Source organism: Mustela nigripes, chromosome 1, assembly GCF_022355385.1.
Source record: "Mustela nigripes isolate SB6536 chromosome 1, MUSNIG.SB6536, whole genome shotgun sequence".
Taxonomy (NCBI): Eukaryota; Metazoa; Chordata; class Mammalia; order Carnivora; family Mustelidae; genus Mustela; species Mustela nigripes.
Window position 1 is genome coordinate 31915763 of NC_081557.1, and position 18038 is coordinate 31933800.

At 44.0% G+C, this 18038-nt stretch overlaps 1 protein-coding gene across 2 annotated transcripts; it reads right to left on the reverse strand.

Annotated features, from left to right (window-relative positions):
- Positions 1–1937: 1937 nt before the first annotated feature.
- Positions 1938–17319, reverse strand: HTATIP2 (HIV-1 Tat interactive protein 2). 2 transcript variants are annotated; one of them, XM_059407106.1, is made up of 6 exons: positions 17174–17319; positions 16417–16612; positions 13814–13921; positions 5511–5648; positions 3398–3459; positions 1938–2658 (listed from the first exon to the last, which is right to left on the reverse strand). In XM_059407106.1, the coding sequence occupies exons 2-6, from the start codon at positions 16609–16611 to the stop codon at positions 2433–2435; spliced, it is 729 nt and encodes a 242-aa protein (XP_059263089.1). In that variant the 5' UTR covers position 16612; positions 17174–17319; the 3' UTR covers positions 1938–2432. The 2 variants fall into 2 exon arrangements, with proteins under 2 accessions (XP_059263089.1, XP_059263079.1); XM_059407096.1 differs by lacking the exon at positions 17174–17319 and adding an exon at positions 16957–17152.
- Positions 17320–18038: the final 719 nt, after the last annotated feature.

Here is an 18038-nt window from a genome sequence, read left to right on the forward strand (position 1 = left end):
TTCTGTAGGTAACTGACCAAGCTTTAGTTCTAGAGACTAGCACATGTTTATCCAATTAAATTGACTACCTTGGCCTACCACACTCCACATAATCCTGCCTGATTTCCATGTCACCCAACCCTTCAGACTTTGATTTAGAACTGATCATCTTCCCACCTCAAAGCTTTTGCTAAGAATTCTCCACAAATACGAACCGTCATTTCTCAATAAGTTTCCACTGTCTTTCCAGCAGACCTCCATTAGTTTCTTTATTAGCATGTACCATTTGCTTGTTCATTTGTTTGTTCTGGTTTTACCCTCAACGCTGTACCATGAGGGTAAGGGCCTTGTCTCTTTGCTTTCATTTCTCTGGCACATAATAGATGGCCTAAATCATAGTAGGTACTTGGTAAATTTGCTGAATAAAAATGACGCCTTCTATTGCTAAACGTTTCTCAATGTACTCCTCTACCTATTGGACATACACTGGTGGACATATCCACACTTCCTGTGTGTCCGGGAGCACTTAGGAAGCATTCAGTATGGTGAATGAATTCAAGGCCTTTTGTGACCTGGGCCCATCCACCTTTTTGCTTCATCCTTCCAACATAAACTCCTTCTCCAGCATGGGCCATCTTCTCCCTGTGTCTAACATTTGGAGGGAAATCTGCTAAATTCTTTTGTAACACCCAGTCAACACTAAAGTAAGTAACCCACAGTCTAGAGGTCTAGAGGGTGACTGAGCCAGAATCTTGTTTCTTAAGTTTGTGTCTTACCACGATGCTGGGCTTGAGAAGGAGCCACTTTCCTTTCTACTCCGAAGACAAACACAGACCGACCCTCCCGCTAACATCCCATCTCACTAGTGAAGCCAGAACAAAAAGCTGAACATGACCTGACAGAAGGTTTTGTGGGTAAGGAAATAACATAAAGAGAATAACTTAAAATTGGCCACTGGGGGTAGCTGCTTTTAGAGCCCACAGGCCTCAGAATGTCCTCATGGGGTCCCCTCACTTCATGCTGCTCTTTGGAACCCATGCCTGGCAGGAGGAATGTTCCATCTCCTTCCTAAAGTCCACATCCTAAGACCCCACCCCTTCCTAAAATATGTCTCTTTCCTGGGTGACTGACAATGGGACTGTCCAATCCCTTCTACAGATATACAACCCCAATTAAAGGGGATGGCCTTTATCCTCTGGTGTCTCCTGAAGTTTGAAATGTACCTGGCATACTACAGACCCTGTAAAAATTGACTGAATCATTCAAATCAATGTTTCCCTCAGCATAGATGTTAAGACAGGTTTCACCACTGTCCTTTATTTGTGGATAGAAACTAACACTGGCTAGTGAACTTTGACCCTCCTTCCACATCTTTCTTTCCTTTTCCATAGTTTTTAAAGCGTGGCACTTTGACATACACTTCTACTGGCTTTGTGAACTTTTTGTAGTTAATCACTACTGGGATCCTAGACCCTATAAAAGAAACAAATATTTCAATTTTATTCATCCATAGAAAGTACTCATCCAGTCACTGTTAACTGAACTTCCTGGAAGTATATGGCTACCAGAGGCTTTGGAGAGTGATTAAAAATAATACAAGCTATGGGTCAGGATGACTTGGGTTAGAATCCTGGCTTTGTCATTCCCAGCTTCATGTCTTCAGCTTTGGTCCCTTGGGCAAAGCACTTAACCGCAGTGAGTTTCAGTTCCCCATCTGAGACATGGGGATGATAGTAGCACCTGCAAGGATTTTAAGGATTGTGGAGGGTTACAAGACAGAGAGCATGTGTAAAGGCTGGCACTTAGCCAGCACAGGATAAATACTAGCTCTATTCTATCATCCAACTAGCCAAAATGCTGCGTATCAGCACTGACACTTGGACATTTCCTAACAATCACCTAAGACTTGTCCATTTATCTTCCTTCTTATATTTAATTCTCCCATGAATTTTACAAGCTCGGTTATATAATGGCTTTTATTATACATTGTAAAGAAGTAGTAAGGCAAGACGCCCACTGATACAAATACAGCAGTCGGCAGCGGGAAACTCAAAGACACAAATGACAATTTTAGAACAGAAATCATCTGCATAACATATAAAGTTTGTGTAGACAAGCCTTTCAAAGCAGGCCTCCCCACCAGTGGCACCAGAACCACTAGGGGAATCTTTAAGAAAAACAACAGATTCCTGTGCTCATACCCTGAAGATTCTGCTTCAGAGATTTGAGGTAGAGCCTATGGATCTCTGTTTTTGAAAAGCTCCCTGGGCAATGTATCGATCCGTCCGACCAGGCTCTGCACTGCTAGTGCAGGACACAGTAATTTGTTACTGGATCCGGCAGCTGAAACTAGGGAAACCACAGTTAAAGCACATTGACTTTTTTTTAGACCCTGAAAGTACCAATTAGGCAGTGGGCGTTGAGTTCCAGTAGAAAGCATTTCTCCGGTGCTGTCATGGCGTGAGAGAGCTATCGGCTCTCCCCAGGTCATGGATGGCCTTATTATCCAGAAGTTCCTTCTTCTTGCCGCTTGGGTTCACTGCGTTGTTCAGCATTGCCCTAACCACAGTCGTCACTGGCACAGAGTGCCCACTGGCCCAAGATTCTGGTAAGGAGCCAAAGAATTTCCTAACCAACCACTCCCCTGGGCGAGATTCTTGCCTATCACACAGCAGAACTCTAAAGAGAAAAAGAAAAGCAGAGGAAGAGATGGCTTATTGTCTTCAGACCATACAGGGTGTTATGAACTGTACTGTGCCCACCAAATTCATGTTGAAGCTCTAACCCCCAGTGAGGCTGTATTTGAAAACAGCGCATTTATGGGGTAATTCAGATTAGTTTAGGTCTAAAGGACCTTTAGTTGAAGTCCCAAGGGTGGGACCTCAATCTGACAGGACAGGTTTCCTTGCAGGAGAGGGAGGGATTTCAGATAGCTCTCCACACGCACACAGAGGAAAGACTACATCAGGGCACAGAGAGGAGGCCATCTACAAACCAGGGAGAGAGGCCTCAGCAGACACGGACTCTGATGGCAACTTGACCTTGCATTCTACCCTCGAGAATTGTGAGAAAATAAATTTCTGTTGCTTACGCCACCCAGTCTGTGGTGTTATTCTGTTACGGCAGCCTGAATAGACTAATACAATGGGTGAAAGGTTTTATTTGGCGAATGAAGAGGATTTTTTTTTTTTAAGACAGCAAAAGCGACCCAGGAAATTCCAGATTACTCTGAACCTGGCACCAACAAATGGTCTACCCTTTCCTTCAAAGCCAGAAGGCATGTTCTTCAGAGGAGCAATTCAACTCTAACCAACTTCTTACATATCTTAGATATCCTAGTTGTCAGCCTCTTCACATGAAAAACTAGCTTCTAGGGAATAACAAACAGTAGCGTACTATTAGGAGTATGAATACTTACCCAGGCCTAAAGACAGAGTAACGATCAAATTGTAATTCTTCAACCCTAGCTTCTACTTCTCCCTGTAAATAAAAACCACTTGTATTTAATCAAGAAGACCAAGTTACTGTAATGCTTATGAGGGAATAACTTGGGGGTTTGAAGATAATCTGCTTCTGTGGGTCTCAACAATTGTAAATAGTGTTATCTGGAATTTTCGAATCTGGGAAGTTAAGGAAGAGATCGTTTATCCAGGCAGTAGAGAGTTATAAAAGATGTCCTGAATGAGAGGATGGCTGCCTAGTCAGTCCAGCCTCTCATGTGACTGATTTTAGAACAGATCCAGAGAGTAGGTAACCTGTTAGGAGCGCAACCATCAGTGAGTAACTTCTCCTTAGTCTGGATTTAACATTGCAGGCTGATGAACATCAACCCTTTTTTGGTTTCTAGATAGTCCAGTGGGTCAGAAGATGCACAGACTCTCTCTATTACTGTCTTCCTTACAAATCCCATTGGATTTCAAGAGACAGCGAGATGACATCTGTACGATGGCTTTAAATTAAATCTGTTAAACAAACCATGAATTTTCATGCCAGGCATCTCTAAGAACAGAAGTGCCAGAGGAGCTCAGGCCACAGGGACATCTGAAGGCCTTGTGAATTCAGGGGCATCTCTCCTCTTTCTTGGCCTGTTCCTACTGTTCATTTGGTGCCTCACCTGACACATCACATCATCTTGGGTCACTTTTAAAAAAATTCATTAGTATATTCACAGATATACTTAGTATATCACAGATATATACTTAGTATATTCACAGATATACTTCACCACAACCTAAGTTTAGAATTATTTCTTCACCCCCCTGCAAAAAACCCTACATCAACTAGCACTTACTCCCATCCCCCCACCCCCGCAGCCCTAGCCAACCATTAATCTTCCTGTCTCTCTATTTGCCTATTCTGGGTATTTCATATACACAGTATTCTACAACTTATAGCCTTTCGTGACCGGCCTCTCTCTTTTAGCATAATCTTTTTAAGTTTCACCCTTCTTATAGCATGGATCAGGCCTTTTTACTGGTGACTAATACTCTTTCCTATGTATGTATCAGATTTTATTCAACCATTCATCAGCTGATGGATATTTGTGTTGTTTCTAATCTGGCTATTGTGAATAATGCTGCCTCGACCCTTCATATACCAGTGTTTATGTGGACAGATCTCTTAGCTTTTATGAAGATAGGTTCTGTCTCTATTAGCAGGGTGCACAGAAGAGTTAACATAGCAGGTGGACACTGTTACCTTAGAAAGGCCTGCCTGCGAGGTGACCTTTGGTTTGTGTCTGGGAACTTGGATTTCTGGAGTGTCCCCATCATTTCCTAACTGACAGGGTGGTTTATATCGCCTCAGCTATTTGTATAAATTATGTGGCTTATGCTGAACACCTCTACCTCTGGAAGCTTATAATTTTTTTTTTTCCACACTCAAGGTGCCCATATGATTGACTCCAACAAAACTGAACTCTGGTGCTCAGGTGGATTTCTCTCATTTCTCAACAATCATTGCTGAAGAAATTTAGCACGTGTGACTCTATTGAGAGAAGACTCTTGGAAGCTCATACCCATTTCCTCCGGACTTCACTCCATGAACTCCTTCTCTTTAATGACTTTGGGCTTCACAGCCTTTTATTGTAATAAATCACAGCTATATGCTGTGTCTTGCAAGACCTTCTATCAAATTACCAAACTCCGGGCTAGCCTTGGGGAATCCCCAAACAAGCAGATTAGAGTTACCTTGAGGGCAAGAGCCACAACCAATACTACAATATCATCTACTCTGGGAAAGTTTAAGAATCACTGCCTCAAAGTCTCTTCTAATACTCAGATTCCATGCTGCCATTCAAGACCAGAGCGGTCATAACTGATTTTGTGATTATCAGATAATCAACACAGGGAAAGACATTGGATTTCAAATCACTCCTGTTTACTAAATATATTCATGCAAAAAACAGTACCTGCTGCTATGAAAAAATGGACAATATAGTGCATTTCTATCACTTAGCATTTTATATTACTTAGTATTACCAATTAGCCAGGGTTCTCCAAAGTATATGAAAGACAGAAATGTGCACAAACCTTAACTTGCAGATATAAAAAACTGCTTGACTTATCAGCTCCTTTAGAGGACAGCAAGTTAAAATGTTTGCACCCTCCAGCTTTTGCCAGCTCTGCAGACTTGAGGACATAATCTCGATCGACACGAACAAATCCTTCCTGAGGGGGAAAAAGGGTATGAATTATTTCCAAAAAGCTATAAGTTCATCTCAAAGATGATTACTCAGGTTGGGTGACAGGCTAGGAGGCCTGCCGGAGAATGGGGATCTAAATAAAATGCATCCAAGCAGAGGCTCCGGGAAACGCTCCAAGTATGATCCTCAGGACAGAGAGACAAGCCGCGGCAGCAAGGCCGGTGAAATAATAAGAACAGTGACATTGAGACAGAAACACCAAACAAATCTGCAAGGAACAAAAGGAATAACAAGACCAGGCTAAGAAATGGCTTGAAGTCACACATCTCTTTGTCTTTTAGTAACTTTCCGATTCTCAATTTTCTCTGTGTCAGCTCTCATGGGCAGGGGTCTTGGGGCATAGCTGAGAACTCTATCCAGGCACTATCAGAACAAAGTCTATTTAATTTCCCATTTTTGTGTATGCTTTACAACATACTTCATATACCAGGAAAGAGTGAGTCCTCACTTTTTTTTTTTTTTTAATATGGGTATATAATCAAGAATGTTGGGGCACCTGGGTGGCTCAGTGGGTTAAAGCCTCTGCCTTTGGCTTGGGTCATGATCTCAGGCTCCTGGGACCGAGCTCCGCATCAGGCTCTCTGCACATCGGGAAGCCTGCCCCCACTCCCCTTTCTCTGCCTGCCTCTTTGCCTGCTTGTCATCTCTGTCTGTCAAAAAAAAAAAAAAAAAAATGTTTGGTGACCCCTGGTCTAGACTTAGTCGGGTAAGTGTAGGAGTAGGGTATTTCTTCTTAATTCATATCTCAGCATTAATGTATGCTCAGCACATGACGGGTAATCTCGAAACATTTGAATGGATGAATAAAAGTCCCATGAAAGCAGAGAAAGGCAAATCCAGTTAGAAAAACAACAACAACCAAGTGGCAATAAATGGGAGTGGGGAGAATGGTATAAACAGTAGAATGTAAACTCACTTCCAGGGCCTAATGGAGGGACACATGCCTGTACCCAGACAAGGGAAAGCCAGAAGCAACAGCTTCTCAGGACCACCATCAATGCTGGCATCCTCAAATTCCAGAGTGCTGGAGAGGAGTCTAAAGCCTAGTAAACTTTAAACCTACAACTACATAATGAAGTTTTCTATAAGGACGATTCCAAATCGGAAGATTACGTTACCACCGTAATGATAGTTCAAGATTTGGCCTAGGGGACTTATTGATCCTAAGTGTTTTATTTCATAAGGAGAGGTGGGTCTTGCACCTCCGGAAACACCATATCCAACCGCTTCATTGGGAGATGTGAAAACAAGGGCCAGTGACCTGGTGAACGTCCGGTCGGAAGAGAAAGCTGAGAGCGGAATGCCGATTCTTGCCTCTGAGCCATGCTCTCCACTGTGCTCAGCTCCTGCTCATCTCACACCGCCTGCAGCTAATGCGGAGGGCTCACTCATGACTGGGGTGGCCCCACAAAGATGTCTGTGTGCCGATCCCCGGACCTGTGAATATGTTATACAGCAAAGGGAAGTTCAGGCTGCAGGGGGAATTAAGGTTACTAATCAGCTGACCTTAAAATAAGGTTATTCTGCGTGATCAAATGGGTCCAATGTAATCACAAGAGTCCTTAAAGGTGTGGAAGAGAAGGGACGAGCTATGCAGTGTGAGGAGTACTCAGGCCCCTGTTCCCAGCCCTGAAGATGAAGGGAGGGGACCGCGCACCAAGGAACGCAGGCAGCCCCTAGTAGCTGGAAAATGTAACGACATGGATTCCGCCCCCCCCTCCCCAGCCTCCAGAAGGGAACACAGCCCTGTCGACCCCTGGATTTTACCTCAGCAAAATCCATGTTGCATTTCTTACTTATAGAACTGTAAGATGATACATTTACGTTGTTTTAAGCCACTAAAGATGAGGCAATTTGTTACAGCAGCAATAGGAAACTAATCAGATTTCAATTTTAAAACAACGGGCCCAAACTTTTCCAGATTTGTATGGAAGTCGGTCATAAAAGCAAAGTAAGCATATTGTAAGTATAGAGCTCAGTGACTTTTCATCAACTGAACACCCTCTGTAGCCAACCCCCAGATCAAGAACTAGAATGTCATCCTGAACCCCAAAAGCCTCTCCTGTCCTCCTCTGTCAGCAGTGACAGTATATTTTTAACCACGCCCGCTACCTGCAGGGCAGTGTTAGGTCTCACCTGGCGTAACATAAACGTCACTGGTCACCACACATCACCACCCCTTTTTCCGTGTTGTACACGTGCACATTTGAGCCTCACAACAGACTCCCCTACGCGCTGACTCCAACCCATGGTACTACTCTTCCACACCCGTGTGAAGCAAACCGCGTTCCTGCCCTGTCCCTCAAGGAGGGCCCTGAGTCTCCTCAAAGCCAGTCTCCGAATTGAGATTTTACATGCGCTGAAGGAATCCCCAAACTCTGATTCCGAGAACAGGTCCGTTATTCACAATGAAATCCCAGCGCTGACTAGTGAAATCAATTCCATTTCATTGTTGCTGCTGTTTTAGCCCTATTTCTTGGAAGCGTCATCATAGTTGTCTCTGTTAAAATGCGTTTTTTTCTTTCATCAGCTTCTTTAAAAAATAAAGGAAAGATTCAGCCAATCACAAGTCCCTGGACCGACGCTGTCTCTCTCGCTTAATCCAGGGCCAGTAAAGGGATAATTTGATTAAACTGAGACCCTAATTTATTTGGCTTTAGTTCTGGATCAACCTCTTCTTAATAGAGTCCTGCCATCTCCAATTGTTTGATGAAAATTAAAGTGACATAAATGCCATGGGACTTTTTCAATCTGATTAGTCAGCGAGAGCACGTCAATACCACCCTAGCCATCAGACTCTGGCGTCCTTCCTTTCACCGGCCTGGCTAACAACTGACAACCGCTCCGTGAAGGACGAGCGCCCACGCTGCCGCGCAGACCCCCACACTGGGCCCGTCATCCCTGTTCAATGGGCCCTGTTGACGAGGTGCCCATACCTTTCTCCACTGCTGTTCTCTGGACAAAGCTAAATATTGTTTTATTAGCAATCAATGGCTGTTAATCCAAAATGATTTCACAAATCCTCTGAGCCCCCAAGCTGATTATAAATACGCATTTTTCCAAGCCCACAATTTTTGAATTTCACTTCCCCCACCCTGATGCGTGGCCTTTTAGCTGATGAATGAAACTCAAAAGCAGAGGGGTCAACGGCTTTCAAGGACTTAGAAACCAAACTTAAGCGTGGATCCTGGTGACAGCCTTGGAGATACCGACACACACTAATTTTCTCTGCAGTGAGGAAGATTCTATTTAGAGATAGAAGGAAGCTGTCTTTACAATCTAATTAACATCCTTTCTTGTTCTCTAGCGGTGCAGATAAAAACAACAACAATAGAAGAAACAAGCTAAAGCAAGCTATTTCATAACCCAGAAACACAGTTTTCATGTGTTTTCCCAGAAAAATCATATTTAGTTTCTCAAACCATATGGCAAGAGAAAAGACATCTCTTCTGAGAGCATTACAACCATTCTGTTGCAGTGTCTTTATGATTCTTTACTCAGTGTGTCTTATTTTAAGCTAGAAATCAGAGTTTCTTCCAGAAAAAGGAACTGATTAGTTAAGTTCCTACTATAAATTTCCTTTCCCAGCACCTGCTCGAAAGAATAAACACAACATAATACAACTTGGCAGAACCTCCACAGGCTCTACAAACCATTTACTCTTTAAATCTTATTAAAATCCAAAGCTACTAAGTATTTCTTCTAATCTTCTTTACCCATGCCTGTAAACTAGGAACACACCAGCTTACAAACAACTTCTCCTGCTGAAGTATTTCGGCACTGATGGGCATGACCAGAGAGCACCCTACAATGACTCAACATCCGGGGCTTCCTTTTCCAAGGAGGAAGGATCTGTCATTCTGTAAAGGGGTGCACTTAGCCACATTCCTGCTTCAGATTCTGTCTGCTTTGCTCCCATTTCAACCCAGCCTGATAAATTAGACTAGAAGACAGAGATGCAGACAAACAACAAATGGTATAATGCAAGACCTCATTGGTTGGTGTTTCTGGAGGGCATCTCTCTATTTAATGTATAGTGGTGGAACCAAGATCCCGGTTAGAGAAAAAGCTCTGGATAGAAAAAGAAAATCAAACAGATAACTGAGATTCCTGAGTCTATCTCTTATGTTCTCACATAATGGTTCCATGTGGGGGTCTTCTTTTCTCTGGGTGATGGAAGTCAAAGAATTCTGCAGACTAAAGGGGGTCTCAGTGGCCACCTCCTTCTCAGTACTGACAAGGAGGCACCGGCCCATGGGAGCGACCTAGCACACCCAAGGTCCCATGGCTATTTAGTATCCAAACACAGTCTCAAGCCACTGAGGCCCTATGACTTCACAAGCCCCCTTCTAGACATCGAATCAAATGGTACACATGACAACAGGCGGCAGCAAGCTTTTCTCATAAAGGATGAGAGAGCAAACCCTTTCAGATTTGCAGGTTTCTGTTACAGCAACACAGCTCTGCCCTCACAGCAGCCACAGATAATACATAAAGTAATGAGAGCAGGAGTGTTCCAATAAAACTTTATTTATCAATACTGAAATTGGAATTTCTTAAATTTTCACGTGACATATTATTCCCCTGTTGACATTTTTTAGCCATTTGAAAATACAAAAACATTCTTAGCTCCATGGGCTATACAAAAACACACAGGCTGTATGTGGCCCACAGCCTTGGTCCGCAAACCCCTGGGTTCGAAGGATGTTTCATTAGAATCAGAAGCCAGGAGACTCTAACAAGGCCTCATGAATGTTACAACAGCAGCTTTAATCACATTACTGGCATTGTCCATTCAACAGAATCCAAGAACCTGGACGGCGAGGAAGCCAATGGAGAGGCAAAACCTTATGACACCACCTCGAACTCACTAGCCACATCCTTCTCTGAATACAAATAAGGGGAAAACGCTATTCTCAGTGACATCTGCGAGTTTCTGCTCTACACCCCAAGCCAATGTAGATCTGGTCTTGAAAGGGTATTGCAACCTTTACCGGCACACAAGTTGCTTCTTAAAGCCAGGTGAAGGCCATCTGGGACTCTAGTACATAAAGAAGCAGCAGGAGAAGAAGACTAACACAGCCTAATGCCTTGTGAAAGCAGCTCCAAACAAGAGGATGGTTGGCTTTGTCTAAATCTCCCAAGATGCTACAAACAGTTTCCAGCCTTGGAGATTCGGACCCTGTAGATCTGGAGCCAAGTAAGGAAGCCACTGCACAGACTGGAGAGCTGCGGCCTGGGAATGTGAGAAAGATCAGCATCTAACACGATTTAAAGAAATGGTTTTCCAGACAGCTGAAAGGGCCAGCAGACCTAGCCGCACACCAGTTTCAGAGGAAATCAGAGAAGACTGAACTTTATGGGTTGTAATATTTTTCCCCAAAACTCCCATGTTGAAATCATGAGTTCTAGTATCTCAGAGTATAACCTTATTTGGAAACGGGGTCACTGCAGATGACATTAAGTTAAGGTGAGGTCATACTGAGTAGGGTGGTTCTTAATCTACTTGTACTAGTGCTGTTGTAAAAAGGAGATATTTGGACATAGCCACACGTACTTGGGAAAAACACTGAATGAAGAGATATAGAAAGAAGGAGGTCATCTATGTCATCTATGAGTCAAGAAGAGAAGCCTAGAAGTTCCTTCCCTCCCAGCCCTCAGGGGAACCAAAGCTGCCAACACCTTGATCTCAGACTTCAAGTCCCTAGAGCTATGAGACACTAAATTCCTGCTGTTTAAGCCACCCTAGGTATGGTGCTTTGTTATAAGAGCCCCAGCAAATTCACCCTCTGAAGATCACAGAGAAACAAGATGGCTACTCAGAGGGTGTCAATAATGAGACAGAAATCCGGAATTTCTTGACATTTCTGTTCTGCAAAGTCCGATTGCTAAGGAAAACTGCGGGATGTTCCAGTTACAAAACAGCTCCAGAATGACACCAAGCTTGTACCAGCTTCTCAGTATCTACCTAATGAGCTCTTTTTCTGTAGACAGGGCTGCCGACCCAGAATACCAGTAGGATGAGTTTGGAAACCCATAGTCCCCATCAAACAACTATTACTACCTAGCCACCTGGGAACTGTCACCTCTTTTGAATTGCCTAAAGTTATCACAACCTCCAAATTTTGTATTGCATCCAACCTAAATTAGCATCAAATTTCTTTAAAAAAGACTTTCTGGAAGAAATGTCAGTTTTCTTTCTGTCACTATCCTCTTGAACCATTTAAATAAACCCCAACTCATTTCTGAGATTATGTTTGGCTTACTAGTTTTTTTCTCTGCTTACCCATTAATCCTTTTATCTTTTCAAACCGATTTTGGAAAACAAACTGATTTTGGAGCCTGAGGGGTAGGGAACCAACTCCATCTTAAAAAAAAATAGTCTGGAGAGGAAAGACATCCGATTCCTCTGATTAAAATTGCTTTACACAATTTCAGTGCAACAAAGCAATTTAGATTTTTTCTTGGGGCACCCTATAATGAGATTTGCCTTATGTCATGAAAATCAACTGCTCTATACCTAATGCAGTGGTTTTTATTTTGCTGAGTCACTGCCAAAATCAGGCTGGCACTTGAGACAGTTCAACTTGCAGTGTACTAGAACAAAAGTTTTTCAATGCTTTTTGGAGGGCACGCTGCTTGTGACTCTCCCTGGGACAGAAACTATACTAGATGCTGAGCAGGAAAATGACCCTTTCTAGGAGACACAATGCACTAATTCCTGGGAGATTAAACTTCTCTATAATCCAGACTTCCAAGCACTGAGCTCAAAACCCAGCTGGGTTCCAAAGTGGACATGATAGAACCGCAGAAGATTTGGAAATACATCCCTACCAAAAGCATAAATAGAATTATTCTTTGGATCACCAACAGGGCCAGAGAAATACATCTGAGCTGAACTCCTTAGTTGGTATGAACCAACAGTTCTTAGCCTAATGATTCTGATACACGGGCCTGTTCATAAATCTATGATAAGGCGGCAGCATCATGGTCCTGCAAATTTAATAGACACATTTAGGCACCTATGGGGCTCAGTCCGTTAAGCATCCAACTCTTGCTTTCGGCTCAGGTCATGATCTCAGGGCTGTGAGATGAAGTCCCACTTCGGGGCTCTGCAATGGGCATGAAACCCGTTTGGGATTCTCTCCCTGTCTCTCTGCCACTCCCATCTCCCTCCCCCTCCACTTTCACTCTTGCACTCTCTAAAAAAATTTAAAAAAAAAATAAATAAACACATTTAGCTCCAGCAATTTTCTGCCAGAGGAATAAACTATAGTCAAGGTATAAATTAAGATGTATTAACACGTGCTGAGGATCTACATAGTAAGCAATGACTTTTTTTTTTAAGATTTTATGTATTTATTTGACAGAGGGAGAGATCACAAGTAGGCAGAGAGGCAGGCAGAGAAAGAGGGGGAAGCAAGCCTCCTGCTGAGCAGAGAGCCTGATACGGGGCTTGATCCGAAGGCAGTGGCTTCACCCACTGAGCCACCCAGGCACCCGTAAGCAATGACTTTTAACTAGATAGTAACCTAGGACTTCTGGACAGAGGCTGATGTGATTTAGAACACCATTAAAAAGAAGATAAAACGTGGATTAGAACAGTTCTGCGTCAGTTAGGGCTGAATCACCACTAAAGGCTGAGTCATCACTAACGGCTAGCTGAATCGTGCCTCTGTTCTGATGTTCTGTATCTTAAGTTTTAAAACTTGGCACGAAAATAGGTTGATGTAAATCATTCATGTGAGAGAGAACGCTTTAAGTTAAAAACATTTATAAGAAAAAAAAAAAGCTTATTGCTAACAGCATGAGCCAGTTACTTTTACTCAGACATAATGGTCTGCCTTAGTCAGGGGATGTAAAGACAGCAATATTTGTAAGAGGCAAGACCTTGTAAATATTTATGATGTCTCCAGCATGAAGACCTGAACTCAAAGGTTACTTTGAAGGAAAGATGAATTTATCAGTACTATTCAAAGTTCAGCAAAGGCTACAGCAGTATATGAAATTGTAAATGATAAGAGCTTATTACATGTAAGCACTACGGATGTCAAGAAAAAGAGTAACCAAGAAAGGAATCGTTGACATTACCAGCCAGCGGAAGAGAAAGGGGTCTTATGTCTTCCTTACCGCCCCGGCTTTTTTTCTGGTAGTACCCAGGCAACAAAATCCAACATCATGACCTTGAAAGGCAGAAGCGTAGTCATCCAACTTCTCAAAGTCCACCACTTCTTGATTCTAGACAACAAGGACACAGCTGTATATAACTTGATGTTATTAAAAAAGAGGGGGAAAATCCTCCTCTAGATTTAAAGAATAAATTACAGAACATTACTGAACAGGCTACTCATTTGTCATAAAACTTTGCAAGCTCTCTTCTCTGGCCTCTCTTTCTCCTGCCATTCTTATTCTATCTTTTCCATGCGAGTCTATTTTGTAGGGCAGACTCCTATGGCATGAGAATCATAATTCCACAGAGTGCTTATTTTACCTAGTAAGAAACCTCTGAGAGAGCTAGAGTGGCATTGGTGCAGAGTGGCAAAAAACTGGGGCATTAGATCTTAAGCATGGATATACTTAATAATGTACACAATATTAATAAGGTATTGGGTAGTTTTTAAGACTTATGAGCAAGTGACTGTTACAGGTACTGTTCACCAAATGGATACTTTGCTGGGAGATAAACCAGGTTTAAAAATAATATAATCAAACAGAAATTAAATTAAGGAAAATGCATGATCATATTATAAAAATTTTTGCAAGCTCATTTTTTTCCCACTAAAAAGCAATTACCTGAATTCAAAATAACAATCTGTATGTCCATGGTACACATAACTGGGCCATAAGTGATTCGGATCTCTAAAGGTAGGTTCAATTATAATTTTCTCTCTGGAAACATAAAAGACCTGTCTATACTACCAGGAGGGACACCAGTGAAGTACAATGTCAAGACAAGAAATGGTGTTTGGAATCTCAAAGACCTAGGTTCAACTCTTGAGCCTGCTACTTAGTAAGCATGTAATTTTGGTCAAGTTATATGCCTCAGTTTTTCCAGCAACAAAACAGAAATGATAATTTTTCCTTCAGTCCAATTCATGAACCACCTGTGTTAGAAGCAGCCAGTGAGTGCTTCATAAAAAGGCATATATATTAGGAGGTGTCATACCAATACTTCTGAAGCAGAAAATGCATTTTTAAAAAATATTTTATTTATTTGACACACAGAGAGAGTGAGTGAGAGGGAATACAAGCAGGGGTAGTGGGAGAGAGAAAAGCAGGCTTTGCACTGAGCAGGGAAGCCTGATGCAGGGCTTGATCCCAGGACCCTGAGATCATGACCTGAAATGAAGGCAGACGCTTAATGACGGAGCCACCCAGGCGCCCCAGAAAATACACTTTTAATAAGCACCCTAAGTAATTCTTGTGCTCACTCAGATTTAAGAACCTCCATGTAGGGATGCCTGGGTGGCTTAGTCAGTTAAGGGTCTGTCTCTTGCTTATGGCTGAGGTCATGGGGAGATAAGCCCAGTTCAGCGGGAGTCTGCTTCTCCCTCTCCTTCTGACCCTCCTCCTGCTCATGCACTCTCTCACTCTCTCTCTCTAAAACAAATAATTCTAAAAAAAAAAAAAAAAAAAACAACAACAACCTCCATGTCACTTCACAAGTTTGTTGTGAAACTTAAAAAAGATAGATTGAGAAGTTCTCATCATCCAGGAATTCAAATAAAATGCAGTTTTCCTTCCCTACCATCAGCTCTTTCAAAACAGTTTTTCTGACACTGTGAGCATGCTAAAGAAAAAGATGTTCCCATTAAGTACATAACCCAAAGACATGCCACCAAAACTCAGTTATCAAAGCACGGAACTCAGTATCAGTTTCTAATTACTGGAGGTATTTGACACACTCCATGAAGCCAGATGTGAAGACCACATATGAACTAAGTGTGAGCAAAGTCCTGATGGACACAGAATAGATGTAAAATGATCTGACCATGGACCTACAGGGGTAAGAACATTTATTTGTGAAACCACTTGTTGTTTGGGATGTTCTACCTGTGAAGCCTGTGGGACCAACTTCTATTGCTATGGGGGTCTTGGGATCACATTATAGTTTAATTTACTGTATTTCACAGCTCCCTTTACATGGGGAAAAGGATCTCCACAGAGCTCAGACTGCAAATATTTAGGGAAAGTCTGGCATATCCTTTGGTTAACCATGAAAGTGTGACAAAGAGAATATTCCACTTACAAGGCTACAGCTCTGGGATGTTAGGTGCGGCAATTCTTGTAGGTGAATAATCTCACCTTTATTGCCATAGACCTTGCCTGCAATTAACTGACATTAATACTGAGTGCGCAGGTAAATAAAACAGGCAAAATGATTGAGAAAATGGCCCCAGGTTATCAGGCGGTCTCCAGAACCCAGCTTGAATGGCTCTGAAAACTGGCTCTTCTGTCTTCTGAGCCCTCATTACAAGCCAGGCTGGCCTTATAGGGGTCTAGATGGAAAGAAGGGATGTGCCCAGGGTCATTAAAGTGAGTGGGGAGGCCAACCCGGACCTGTAACCAGGACTCCAGCTTCCAGGAGGGGCTCTCACACCCCATTCTGGGCCATACTGTGATCACCTCTTCTCCACCACAGGCCAGGAAATGTTCAGCCTTTAGACATGAATATATGTTCACTCCGAAGAATCACTGCTATTGCATTCTTGAGTCCCAGCTCAAATACCCACCACATTTTTATAAGAATCTTCATCGAAGGTGAGCTTTCTCCGGCCAATGAGCGTGACTTTGGAAAACAGGCTCTGTTCCAAGATTTCTTTTAAGAGCACTCTGCCGGTTTCTCCGCTGGCGCCCAGAATAAAGACAGATTTATTTTGCATCCTGAAGTCTTCCCGAAGCTTCGGCAGTGCCTCAGTCTCGGCCATGCTGCAGAAACAACATGGATAGCTGCTGGTCTTGGGATGTTGAAGGGATGGCCCTTGCTTATCTGGGGTAACAATGGCGGTTTATACACTCTGGGAAAAGGTATGTTATTCTCCGCAGTCTGGGCCCAGGGGAAAGTGCTGAATCACCCGCAGGGCGTGGCACCCTGGCCATCGCCCGAACCTGAGCCAATCTACACCTCCGAAGGGACCCTAACAGGAGAATGCGCCCAGGTGCCATAGCACCCAAAGGCCTCGTTCCCGACGCTACTCCGGGTTCCAGCCCCTTCCCTCCTCCCCCCACTGGGGTGCAAGGGCCCAGCTCGGTCCCCTGCGCGGAGGGGTTACCTGGAGCCAGGCCCCGACCCTGCGTCCTCAGGCCGCAGCAGGAGCAGGGCGGCGACCAGTGTCACCGCCGCAGCCGCCACCGCCGCCGCGCTTAGCGCCGCGGGCCCGGCTGTCCGGGCTTCACCCCCTCCCCGCGGTTCTTTGTCCCCTCGCCCCATTCGGCGGGTGCCCCTCCCAGGTGCCACCGGGGGTCGCCAGCAGCAGAGTCTGCGCCTACCCGATTACGTCTCCGGGTGACTTCGCGACGCCGCTTCCTCGCTCCGCCTAGCGGGGCGGGGCCTGGGGGAGGGCGGGGGGCGGACGGGTGTTTGGGCGCAGGGCCGGGTCGGCAGCCTACACGTGCGCGGCGCCGGGCGTTGTCGCGAGCTTGGAGACCGCCCCCTAAACGTCAGCAATCGCGAGCACCCTCTTTCCGCGCTTCGTGTCACCACCCAGGCTAAGCTCGCCCCATCCATGGCCTCAGCCAATAGACTGGACCTTTGCTGGTTTCTAAAACAGGTTTCAGTTGTATATTGGACAACTCTGTCTCAAGTTCAGCACGTCAAACCTTAACCTTTGCCACCCAACCACTCCAAACAGATGAAACAAACCTACTCCTTGCCCCTCCTGGGTCTCACTGTTCCTTTGCATTCTCACACTCCTCACCCCTCCCTCTCTCCAGCCAGAAATTTGGGCGGTCCCCTTTGATGCCTTTTCCTGGCTTTTCCACAGCCCATTTTAATCAAGTCCTGTCCTATCTGTCTTTCAGATACTTCTCTTGTGTAAGCCTTGCTCTCGCCATAGCTCAACCAGCATAACCAGTTTCCCGGCCCGATCCCAGGCTGTGAGCTAGGGTGACCTTCCACACCCGATCCTGGAGTTCGCTCTCCCAAGCCACATCAGTGGTGTTAAAAACCTAACAGTCTACACCGGACAAGCTCTTGATCTTGGAAGTCCTGGACAGGAGTTAGAATCACAAGCAGGAATCTGAACAACAGAGGCAGAGGGTGTTGTTGGTTATTTGGGGCTACCCAGACTCAAATTCTATCCCTATTTTTGGGAATTCCAAAATAAGTAGGAGGCAGGACCCCACCTCCCACTCT